This window comes from Monosiga brevicollis, genomic scaffold (genome assembly GCF_000002865.3).
Source record: "Monosiga brevicollis MX1 MONBRscaffold_3 genomic scaffold, whole genome shotgun sequence".
In the NCBI taxonomy this organism is placed as follows: Eukaryota; class Choanoflagellata; order Craspedida; family Salpingoecidae; genus Monosiga; species Monosiga brevicollis.
In genome coordinates, this window is record NW_001865040.1 from 2,471,225 (window position 1) to 2,482,873 (window position 11,649).

The 11,649-nt window shown below is 54.3% G+C and overlaps 2 protein-coding genes across 2 annotated transcripts; one reads left to right on the forward strand and one right to left on the reverse strand.

The window, feature by feature from the left end:
- Positions 1 to 511: 511 nt before the first annotated feature.
- On the forward strand, positions 512 to 3,430 carry MONBRDRAFT_31373 (uncharacterized protein; the record flags this gene model as incomplete). Its single annotated transcript, XM_001743173.1, has 5 exons — positions 512 to 1,379; positions 1,756 to 1,790; positions 1,814 to 2,028; positions 2,298 to 2,351; positions 2,462 to 3,430. 5 exons carry the CDS (start codon positions 512 to 514, stop codon positions 3,291 to 3,293), a joined length of 2,004 nt encoding a protein of 667 aa, XP_001743225.1. The 3' UTR covers positions 3,294 to 3,430.
- A 445-nt stretch (positions 3,431 to 3,875) lies between these two features.
- Positions 3,876 to 11,092, reverse strand: MONBRDRAFT_23233 (uncharacterized protein; the record flags this gene model as incomplete). The annotated part of the gene is made up of 29 exons (XM_001743491.1): positions 3,876 to 3,963; positions 4,113 to 4,180; positions 4,287 to 4,417; positions 4,455 to 4,547; positions 4,678 to 4,921; positions 5,077 to 5,173; positions 5,259 to 5,395; positions 5,768 to 5,869; positions 5,943 to 6,033; positions 6,110 to 6,187; positions 6,286 to 6,452; positions 6,527 to 6,606; positions 6,705 to 6,784; positions 6,899 to 7,523; positions 7,630 to 7,708; positions 7,793 to 7,894; positions 8,001 to 8,086; positions 8,202 to 8,233; positions 8,346 to 8,384; positions 8,498 to 9,174; positions 9,292 to 9,405; positions 9,497 to 9,559; positions 9,654 to 9,729; positions 9,851 to 9,912; positions 10,003 to 10,115; positions 10,230 to 10,291; positions 10,394 to 10,512; positions 10,643 to 10,804; positions 10,910 to 11,092. 29 exons carry the CDS (start codon positions 11,090 to 11,092, stop codon positions 3,876 to 3,878), a joined length of 4,050 nt encoding a protein of 1,349 aa, XP_001743543.1.
- Positions 11,093 to 11,649: the final 557 nt, after the last annotated feature.

The window sequence follows — 11,649 nt, forward strand, 5'->3', positions numbered from 1 at the left end:
CCGCGTTTGTGTTGACAAAATGTAGACCAAAGCACCCGACAACACGACAGCACTACGCAGAAGCTCTTTTCGATACACTTTGCACGTGCATAACACTCATAGCAGTGTGTGTGTGCGAGCGCATCATCTGTCGGGATCACCATCATGATGATGTTGACTTGATCTCTTGGCATCATCTGGTGTCCCCTCAAGTGTCCTCCTTTCATCCCAGCCCTTCTCGCTCTCTCTCGTTCTCGTCCACGCCTGCGCCTGCTCGTTCTTGCACTTCTTGCCACGGTTGGCGCTTCTGCTTGTGCCTTCTGTTATGGTCTTACGGGCACAGACCCCACTCACTGAATTCATGAGTGCGGCTGGGCTTGAATCGAGTACAAGTGGGGCAGCGGGCCCCTGGTTGAGCATTTTTCACCAGCCTCTTCAGTCAACCAAGAGCAATCTTCCAGCTTGTCTTCAGCTGCCACTACAACTTGCCTTTTAGGGATCACATCTCTTCACCACCAGCAACACCAGCGACATGTCGTTTGTGGCCATTGTCGGTACCTCGGGCTACGTGGGTCAGGCCACGGTGCAGGCCTTTGCCAAATCTTTCCCCAAGATCAAGGTCAAGGCCGGCGTGCGCGACCCAAGCGCCGAGAAGGCCCAGCCCCTCAAGGCCGGTGACAACATCGAGCTCACCAAGATTGACATGAACGATGCCGAGAACATGAAGGCCGAGTTCAAGGGTGCCGATGCCGTCTACATCATTACCCCCGGCCATATCGACCGCACCAAGATTACGATTGGTGCCATTGATGCTGCCAAGGCTGCTGGCGCCAAGTACATTGCCATCGTCTCCTTCCCCACGGCTTACTCGGACTCGTGCTTTGGCAAGCAGATTGGCCCCGTCGAGGACCACCTCAAGGCCAGCGGCGTCACGTACGCCATCCTCCGCCTGCCCATGTTCATTGACAACTTCTGGGGTCTGGCCGCCGGTATCAAGGGCGACAACAAAATTTACGCCCCCGTCAAGCCCGAGGCGGCCTACTGCCCCATCTCGGTTGAGGACATTGGTCTGGCCAGTGCCACCATCCTCGCCCACCCCAAGAAGCACAAGAACAAGACCTACACTCTGACCACCCCCAAGAACATCGCTCATGCCGACATTGCCAAGGTCTTCAGTGAGGTGCTGGGCCGCCAGATCGACTATGTGCAGGTTCCCTACGAGGCTGCCAAAAAGGCCTTTATGGATCTGGGCGTGCCCGAGTGGCAGGCAGATGGCGTGATGGAGCTGTACAAGTACGTCGATTCCGGTGACAAGATGGTCACTACCCCAACCAAGGACTTTAAGAAGATCGTCGGTAAGGAGGCCAAGGGCTTTAAGCAATGGCTCGAGCCCGTCAAGGGTGCCTTTTAAAGCTGGCAGGCCCTTAGGATGGATCGGTGATGTGGTTGCGAGAAGCGCTGAGCGCCGAGCGTCTGACGGGGCTTCTTGCCGCTGACCCGCCCCCTTGTTCTTCTTGTCTCTTTATGTGAATTTGTTTGTTACCCATCCCAATCGAGCAGTGTTATCTGATTGAGCCTGGCAGCCAGAGTCATGGGAATAAATCCAAAAGATCCCACGCACTCCCCCTGATTCACACACACGCGCGCACACATCCAAGTTCGTGTTGAGTCGCACCAGCCTCACCCAACAAGTAGCTCTGCCAAGACGTGCTCCTCCCCACAACACAATCTCATGATGACGACATCACTGGTTGGTGCACATGGTTGATCATACAGAGAGAGAAGGAGAGAGAAAAGAGAGAAAAAGGTCGGTTTGAGAAAGAGAAAAATATAGAGCAAAGACACAAAGAGAGAGAGAGAGAGAGAGAGAGAAAGAGAGAGAAGAGAGAGAGAGAGAGAGAGAGAGAGAGAGAGAGAGAGAGAGAGAGAGAGAGAGAGAGAGAGAGAGAGAGAGAGAGAGAGAGAGAGAGAGAGAGAGAGAGAGAGAGAGAGAAATGAATTGGTAAAGATACAAAGAGAGAAAAGGAGAGAGAGAAAGAGAGAGAGAGAGTAAGAGAGAATTGGTTAGAGAGAAAAACATCAAGGGAGATGTGCATTTTTCTTCATCTTCAAGGTCAGTGAACACACTGCACACATGCGCCGTTGCTGTTGGTTGGAGCCTTTTGTTGTGGGAATGGCAGTGGGAGCTGTTCCGGAGCTTGTTGTTCGGTTCCTGCTGGTATCATGGGTTGATGGTGCGCCGTTCTCTTACCATGGGTTGTGTGCGGGGCTGTGGCGTAGTGAGTGGCTTCTTCCCCTCTCTCTGTTCAATCACAAAGACCAGTCATCATGACCACTGTCGCCACCGTTGGTACCTCCGGCTACGTTGGCCAGTAAGCAGACGCCTTGGCTGTCCTTGCTCGTCCACTGACGGCTACAAACCATGCATTCTAATACAACCATATCTCCCTTCGTGAATGGGCGTGTCTGCACCCGCTTGCAGGGCCACTGTGCAGGCCTTGGCCAAGGCCTTCCCCAACGTCACGGTCAAGGCCGGTGTCCGCGACCCGACCGCCGACAAGGCCCAGGCCCTCAAGGCCGGTGACAACATCAAGCTCACCAAGATTGACATGAACGATGCCGAGAACATGAAGGCCGAGTTCAAGGGCGTTGATGCCGTCTACGTCATTACCCCCGGCCATATCGACCGCGCCAAGCTGACCAACAACGCCGTTGATGCTGCCAAGGCTGCCGGCGCCAAGTTCGTGATGGTCGTCTCGGTCCCCACCGCCTACACCGACTCATGCTTTGGCCGTCAGTGCGGCGAGATTGAGGATCATGTCAAGGCCGCTGGTATCCCCTACTGCATCCTCCGCCTGCCCATGTTCATTGACAACTACTGGGGTCTCCAGCAGGGCATCAAGAACGACAGCAACATTTACAGCCCCACCAAGCCCGAGGCGGCATACACCCCCATTGCAGTCGAGGATGTCGGTCTGGCCAGCGCCACCATCCTTGCCCACTCCGAGAAGCACCACAATACCAAGTACACCCTCTCCTCCAAGTCCATCGACCACACCACCATTGCCCAGGTCTTTAGCGAGGTTTTGGGCCGCAAGATCAACTACGTCCAGGTTCCCTACGAGGCTGCCAAGCAGGCTTTCATGGGTCTGGGCATGCCCGAGTGGCAGACTGACGGTGTCCTCGAGCTCTACCGCTACGTCGATGCCGGCAGCAAGATGGTCAACACCGCAACCGATGACTTCAAGACCATCACCGGTCAGGAGCCCAAGAGCTTCAAGGAGTGGCTGCAGCCCGTCAAGGAGGCCTTTTAAGAGCCCGGTCACCACTCGCCGCCTCTTTGTGTGCGCACCCACGTGTGCAGGTTTTAGGATTTTTTCTGTAGCCCGGCGTCCACCCTGAGTTGCCCAAAGCTGAACACTTGCACACACTTCAATTGAGCCATGTGTGCATCATCGTCTGTGAAAATATAGCCGAGATGTGTCTGAGCATCCAATTGTAACGCATTTCATTATCTCTAGCTATTACTCTCTGTGCGTGCCCCACCCTCTTGACAAAGACGGCGCCGCTAGTCAAGTACATCATCCTCTGGTCAATAAAACGCCGGCAACCGACGCTTCGCTGCCAATATGGCGCAAACCATTGAAGGCAGAAAAAAAAGCAAAAAAGAAAAAAAGCAAAAGCAAGCCAAATCAAGCAACAAAAATGAGACGAGGCGCCAGTCCACCCCGCTTCAACAACAGCCAAAAAAAGGACTTGGGCATGAGAAACAACTCACGGTCTTCAATCCGACAGGCGTCCAAACGGAAAGAAAACAAAAGACAACCAAAATTTCCAAAGACATGGTCATGGATCGACAAAAGTTTCATCATAACGGGGCGGTCTCCCTCTGTGTTTTACACGATAGAGATGCGCCGCGCCGCCGTGCGTGTTTCGCGGATAGCACCCGAAGACAAAGCTGGCCCTCCCGCTGTTTGCAATGCCCTAAGAAAAAAAATAAAATTACAAAACAAAACAAAAAAACACCAACAATAAACCAGTACACGGGAACACAAGTCAGGCTTGCCTGGCCTCGCTCAAGCGTTAGACAATCGAGAGGAGTGGCAAGGAGTAGGGATCCGCCCAGCACGTACCAGCGCAGCTGGCTTGCCTCCATTGGGCTCAACATTTCCAGCTGTGACTCAAAATCGAAGCCCGTTCGCTACAGAGTATAGTTTTCAGGTGAGCGGGTGGAAAAACAAACCACCAACCAAACACAGAAATGCAAAAACAAACAAACAAACAAAAATGCAAAATAGGCAAACTACCTGACTCAGATAAGCAGCCTCCAGTGCAAGAGACATGTGCATGGTGTAATCCTTGGCCAATTTCAAAAGGGCGGCATCGTGTTTCTCCTCCTCGTCCCACGAGTCCCACCCATCACTTTCATCGTTGTCGCCTAAACATACACACGCCAGTTCACCGTGACCACCGACCAGGGACGCGTTGGATGCATGCGCACACGCCAGCTATCTTCTTACCCATGCCGCTGCGGTTCAACGAGCTTTGCAAAGCATCATCGTCCGAGTCTACACAAACAAGCCATAGCATTCCAAAATGCCGCTCGTCAGCGCCGTTCTACCCCATGGCCTTGGCGAATCTGCCACTCCGGGCTGCGAGGGATTTGCGGCAACAGCGGCGATAAGAGATACAACATACCAGAGTCGTCATCGCTTTCGGTGACAGTCGGTAGCGACACGTCAAGACCCGCCCCCGATACGGCAATTTCGCTCAAGCGTGCACCCAGGGTTTGCACCCGCACTTCACGCTCAGAGGGGCGATTGCGTCGCACCAAGTTGGCCAGAAACTGCAGGAGTTCAAGCGAAAAGTCCTCATTGCAGTCGATGAGGATGCACAACAACGCCAACTCAAAGCTGCGACGCAGTACGACGGCATCTTCTCCCTACAAGTCGGGTTAGTACAAAGGGTCAGCAAAGGCCGATTGCTATTGAGAGTTGGGTTCTCATCACACACAGACAGACACAGAGACACAGAGACACAGGGACACAGAGATACAGAGATACAGAGACACAGAGACACAGAGATACAGATACACACCTTCTTGTCGAGCCACAGCAAGATTTGCTGCTCAACCAAGGCCACGGCATCTTGTACTGCTTGGCGATCTGAGCTGGTCATGGTGGCCTCCGATCCACTGCACCGTATCAAACTCACGTGAGTCGTTCAAACCAAAAACAAATCAAGCAAGAGCATGCGCTGCTCGCAGTTCAAAGGCGTACCCGTCGCTGGTGTCGGCCAAGACGTCGTCAACGTGTATGGAAACGGGGCTGCCGTGCGTGTGCGGTACGGCAGATGGCTTGGTATGGTAACGTGCGCCCATCTTGTCCAACAGACGGCAGAGGGCATCAAACAGGGCCTGGTCAAAAGGTCACACAGCAGCACAGCATCAGTTGATTGTACTGCAGCTGCTCGCTCAATAAAAACGACGGAATTAACATGAAACTTTTCGTCTTCTTCTTCTCTAAAACTAGCAGACTAGGCAAAACACACAGACACAGACACACAGGCACACAGGCACACAGACACATACAGACACAGACAGACACAGACAGACACAGACATCACACCAAAACCAAACAACAACAACAACAACAACAACAACAACAACAACAACAACAACAACAACAACAACAACAACAACAACAACAACAACAACAACAACAACAACAACAACAACAACAACAACAACAACAACAACATCAACAACAACAACAAGCAGCACGCGAACCTTGGCCGCAAAGTCGTCCATGCCGGGCAGACCATGAATGTGCAGCAGCGGTGCTAGCAAAGGTTGGGCCCAGCCAACTTCACAGGCATCCACAAAGGCCGGCTAGCCAAACATATCGAGTCCATTGAGCTCACTTGCAGGTGCCATGAAGATGGGCAGAGGTGCGAAAGCATACCAAGTAGCTAGCCGCTGTTTCGTACACTCGTTTGCACACGCGGCGCGCGCGCGTTGCGTCGCTCAAACCAGCCAGGACGCCGTTCAAACAGCTGTTTCGTGCATAAGCAATGAGTCAAGAGCTACATAATAATGAAACGAATGCTGCCAGTCGATGCCATTGCGCACCTCAACGGGCCTTCGAATTCAAACTTCAAGTCCTCGTAAGCCTCGGGCATGTCGCTAAACGGGCTGTCCGGAAACGCTCTACACAAGCCAAACCCAAACGGCCAATGCCGAGGTCAAAGTGACGGGCAAGCAACTCCCACAGCTTCACGCCTGCCTGCGTTTGAACAGGAACAAACCGAGCGTGGATGGCGCAGAGTGCTTGAACCGCTTCATGAGCCAAAGCGGCACCCATATCAAGTTCGCCCGGCGGCACCACGGCCAGAGCCATGATGGAGAGTTCAATCACCTCAATACTCAGCAAGTCAAAGTGACGCCGACAGCTGTCCAAGAGCTCTAGCAATGCCTGCCAAAAAGTCACACCGCGCTTGGTGAACAGAATAGTCGACAAGGACTTGATGCACTCCTCGCGTTTCATACCTTGGCATTGGCATTGAAAGAGGCAAGGACGTTGGTCATCACCTCGCGGGTCTCCTGTTGGCACTCTAACGATAGCTCGCCTGTGGCACAGGCAGTGAGCCGTGAGCCGCAAGCAGGTCAAAGAACTAATATTCTTCCGTTTGTCCTCTTTCAAGCAACATAGTTGCATGCTACGTACGGTGTTGCGAGGTATAATGGCGAAGCCAAGCCAAATGGCCCAAGCTGTGACGTAGCATCAGGGCAGCTGGTCGCACCACCCTGTACATTGATCGGACGAAGGTCAGCCCAGTGACCGAGGAGGGTCATCCAATGAGGTTGCGGAAACAAAAAATTGGGCGAGAGTGTCCCTCTCTCCGATCAAGAAAAACGTACGCATTGTCGTGCTGCATGAGGCTGGCCCCAAGAATGGCATCCAGACAAGGGTAGTGAAACCAGCGGATGACATCAGACAGCAGGGGCAAGATGGCAGCAGCCATCCGCTGCAGCTCAAACTGCTCCAGATGCATGCATTCAAAGGTTTGCGCCGCAATGGAGAACAGCACATCCGGAAGCTCGCAGAAGCGGGAGGTATCCACCCAGACCGGGAGGTCGAGCGTGACAGAACTGCGACGACGATGGCGACGAGGGGTGTTGGGCCGAGACTGTGAGTCCAGGTCTCCGGAGATAGGGCTCATCATCACCCCTTCCGCTTGATCTACAAATCGAGCCGGGGATGCCCACGCCTCAAACGAGCTTCGGCCAACGCTGCCGGCCACAGTTGTTTCATCAAGCTGCAGGTCCAGGTCGCGAAGCTGCATAATGAGCGAACTTGGCGCGACATCTGTAGCGGCCAAGAGTGAGAAGGTGGCTTGCAATCGTTTCTTGCGAGAAGGTGAAGTGAATGGCTGGGCCGTATCCGTGGTCTGAGCTTCTTGCAGAGACTTGTTGAGAAACTTGCTGCGTTGGGTGGGGCGGCGGCCAACGGAGCGTCGCTGCAAGCGCGGGGAAACCATCACTCCTGCGCAGGGGAAGAGAAATTGCAAGCATCGGAGCGTGGTCCACAGGATGAGAGAGGGAGAGCGGGAAAGGGAAAGGGGGAAACTGAGGAGCGGTCTTCATCATACCGGTCATGTTCGCATGAGAACCTTGGCTGCCAACACTAATGCCGCGCGCCCGACGCATAGGGCCATCTTGCTTGCCGAGCTAACAAGGCGAAGACACGCCAAACATGATATCAATTCCCTGACGCGCTTGTAACCGACCGTAATCGATGTGATGCAAACGTACCAGGGGGGACAAATCGTTGCGCGCAGAGGATCCTCCATTTGGAAGCGCAGGGGCAGTGGTCCGGGAGGGTGACAGCGAGAAGCGCGAGTTGCCAAGCCGCGGCTGAGAAGTCGTGGCCGCATGTCATCGAGCGAGGTGGGGTGAGCTTGAAGAAAGGCCCCCAAAAAAAAGCGCAATCGAAAGTTTTTGGGATCGAAACTTCATTTACCTGAGATCCGCCACCACTCGTTAAAACTGCCGGAGGCGAACGAAGGCGCGTCAAAAGATCAAAGGAGGCAGTTAACGGCGCATCGCCTATGTTGGTCAAGATTGGCAAAAGCGTGACAAGAACATCAAAAAAAAAATGACAGCACGAGAGGAGGCTAAACAAATGGGAAAACTGTGCGCTCGAGGCCAGCGCTGTTCATACCACGATCACCATGCTGAGACGTGGGCCGAGAGCTGCGTATCGTGTGGCCAGGGCACATGCAAGGTTTCATCAATGCAAGGTATGCTAGGGCGCAAGCAAGCAGATAAACGCAGGAGCGCTTTGGTTGCGCATGCAAAAACGTACTGTCCGCGCAGCGGTCGCAAAAACATCTTGTCCAGCAGCCTGTGAGGTTGTACATATTAAAAATGGACATGAGCCACGAGGAGAAATAAGAGTTGAGCCCACAGCAAAAGGCAGTACGAAACTACGCCGGCCACAGCCTCCAGGTTACTGACCGGGCGGGGCGCGCAATCGGGGCAGCGAGTTGGCCGGGAGTGAAGATGGCATATTGATGATCCATGAGCATGGTGGGAAAGAGGTAGTTGATATGGTTGCTGATGAGAAAGCGCAAGATGAGGTCATAGGCAAGCAGGCGGCCTTCCTTGGCCTCCCAAGCAAGCGAGGGCAACGGTGCTTCGGCCACGGCCGATACTGCCGTCTTAACCGGCCAGTGCGCCGTCAGTCCTTGAAGCACCAGCTTGGATATGATGGGGTTTGATGCATCGCGGGCAATGATATGTTTGAAAACTAGGCTGCAGGCTTGCCGCACAGTTGACGCCGGATGTCCTAGATAGAACTTGAAGGTGCGGAAATAGGCTGGCCAATTGGGCAACAAAAACCCCGGGGGCAGTTGCTTAATGATGGTGACGCACACGTCAAGCAAGCCTTCTGCCTCAAAGTGTGGAAGATATCGGTATCGATCTTCGTCGTCAAGATGCTGCAGTTTGGCCACAAGGTCGTCAAGCACTACGAGGCCACGTTCGACTTTGCTGCGCGACAGATAGCCGGCGAAGGCCTTGCTGGCATTCTCTCGCACGGTCAGCTGTTGGTGTTTGAGCAAGTGATTGCAAATTTTGGGCAGCGTCTCTTCGATGATGCTGGGTAAGCCATGTGGCAACACATCAGAGCCGTACTAGAATGCACGCAAGGTATCATGCCGGGTTAGGGCGTGGGTGGGTGCGCGCGCGTGCCTAAGAGGCGAGTGGAAGAGGCGAGAACAGCAACAGGTTTGGATGGACGAGAAACGTACACAAAGCAGAAATTGAGCATCTCCAGAGCGACGGGCGCCAGTCATAGCCCCAGAATCATCTGAAAGACGCTTGCGCATATCGGGCTTGAGGGTCGTGAAAGGAACCCAAACAAACTACGGGAAGACGTGACACATTGCGAGCATGAGAAAAAAAACAGCGAAGGATTGTGACGTGCATGCTGTAGCTTGAAAGGAGAGGAGTCACCTTGCGCAGCAGATTGGCAATGCCAAGCAGGGCACCATCCACTTCCTGCCATGTGCTTTCTTCCTGCAAACCATGGGCGTTTGAAAGGCGTTGTCGGATGAGAAACAAGGTAAATGCGTGAAAGGACCGGGGTTGTTTATACATCAGGAGAACATACTTCGCAGGCCTCGACAAGTGCTTCATAAAACTTGAGGAGCTGAGCTAGAGTAAACTGGCCAAGGACATTGCCCATGCTACGAGAAATGGGAGCCGCACATGGGTGAATCAAGGGTCGGCAAACCGAGAAAGATCGGATGCATGTGCTCACACGTGTGCACGGCAGGCGGATATTGGGATGTCAACTATGCAACGTACCGAACGGCCGAAGCCTTGCGGATGGCCGACCAGACATCGGTGACACAGAGTAACAGGAGTTGCTATTGACGCAGATACGAGATTGGGGATGAGAGTGGCCAGTCGGAGCCAAGATGACTCGGGGGCCGTGCCAACTTGTGAATCCATCCTACCTCAACAGCATCTGAGACTTGAGAGTTCAGCTCGGCTCCAGCGGTAAGTCCACGCTGGCACCATTCGAGGCAGTAGCTGGCGACATACTGACGGGCCGTGGCAAACGCGCGAGCTAGAAGAAGAAGATAAGGCAGGACGGGCATGGGTATGAATATGAGCCAACGTATTGTAGGAGAAGACGTCGAGCAACTGATGGAGGTGGCAAGTTGTTTCCGGCAGGACTGACCTTCTACCATGGCAATGCACATAGCTTGAGCAATGTCCAAGCTGATGGGCAACCGCATGAGCCTGTTTGGTGAAAAGGGGATCGGGTGACGGGTGAGGCAAAGCGCGGAAAGCCACAGGTTTAGGTCAGCAGGCGGAGAGGGGTACAAGATAATGGGAGCGTACGCGCGCAGTATGGCATCGATGAAAGCCTTCATCATTTGCACGGCCTCGGCATCTGACTCCACTTGAGGTCTGGGTCGCCCTGTCAAGGCTGACAGAGATCCACGACGCTGGCCTAGTACCTAAGGAGGGAGAGCAAATTTTAAAAGGATGGGTAATGAGCCTGTTTCAAGGAAAACTGACGCTACCCCAACGGCCGCCTTTCACGTGTCACATGTCTTTTGGCCCAGGCATGTTGCGGGTTTATCATACCGTGCCCTTTGGGCCCTGCAGAAGGGCGTCTGGCATGGCGGTGCGATCGTGGCCCAAGACGAAGAGGGCCAGCAAGAGATGACCGAGGGTCTTGGCTGTGAGCTCGGAGCCATGGGCATCGGCACACATGTCCAAGAGCAGGTGGGGTGCCAGTTGGCTCGTCTACATTCAGAGCAAGATGGGTTGGTTGTCCAAGTGAGAGGCGTTTTCAGGCCGTGTGTCGGGGGACAGAAGCTGCCTGTTTCCAAGGGTGGTTCGGACACGCACAGTCGACAGCGGTTTGGAGGCAAAGTTTGGCCCGAGGGGCGAGGCCCGATCAAGCTCATCATTGCTCTCTTCCGAGTCTTCGGTTCGCAAAGCAGAGAAGAGGCGTTTGATGATAACGCGCTCGCGGGCCAGTTGTGGCTGAGCCAGGTTCAGATCACACACGGCACGCACTGCAGCCCCCATGGCGCTGGGACTGAGGCCTGGCAATCAGAGCGGGCCGTGCGGCTAGAAGCCCCCCTCAATGCGGGGAAGCGTGGTTCGTTGACATCCAAGATGCCCGGTCCTTCTTTGCCAGTTAAAGAATTTTTTTTCCGCACGCGCGCGGCGCCCACGCGGGCACGTGTCACTGGTCGCCTTCTGCACACGATCGGGGGGTTTGGTCGATGGGCAGGGGCGCAGGCATGAGCTTGCGAGGGCGCAGCTTTGACACAAGCGCAAGCACCTCCACCAACCAGAGCCAGGTCGCACTCGTGCGCGTCGCTGGATACGTGCGATGAAGGCATGCGTCGTCCGATCCGACCTCTCTACGCCAAGCCAGCAAAGGCGAACAAGCCCATCAGGCAAGCAGGCTGCCCAAAGAGCACCCCGGTCACACACACACACACACACACACACCAGGCGCACCTGCGCGCGTACACTGACCAGCGACGAGAGAGAGTGGAGAGCTTTTTGGGAAATAAGAGCTTTTGAGTGAGAGAGAGAGAGATGAACTGAGAGAGAGAGAGAGAGAGAGAGAGAGA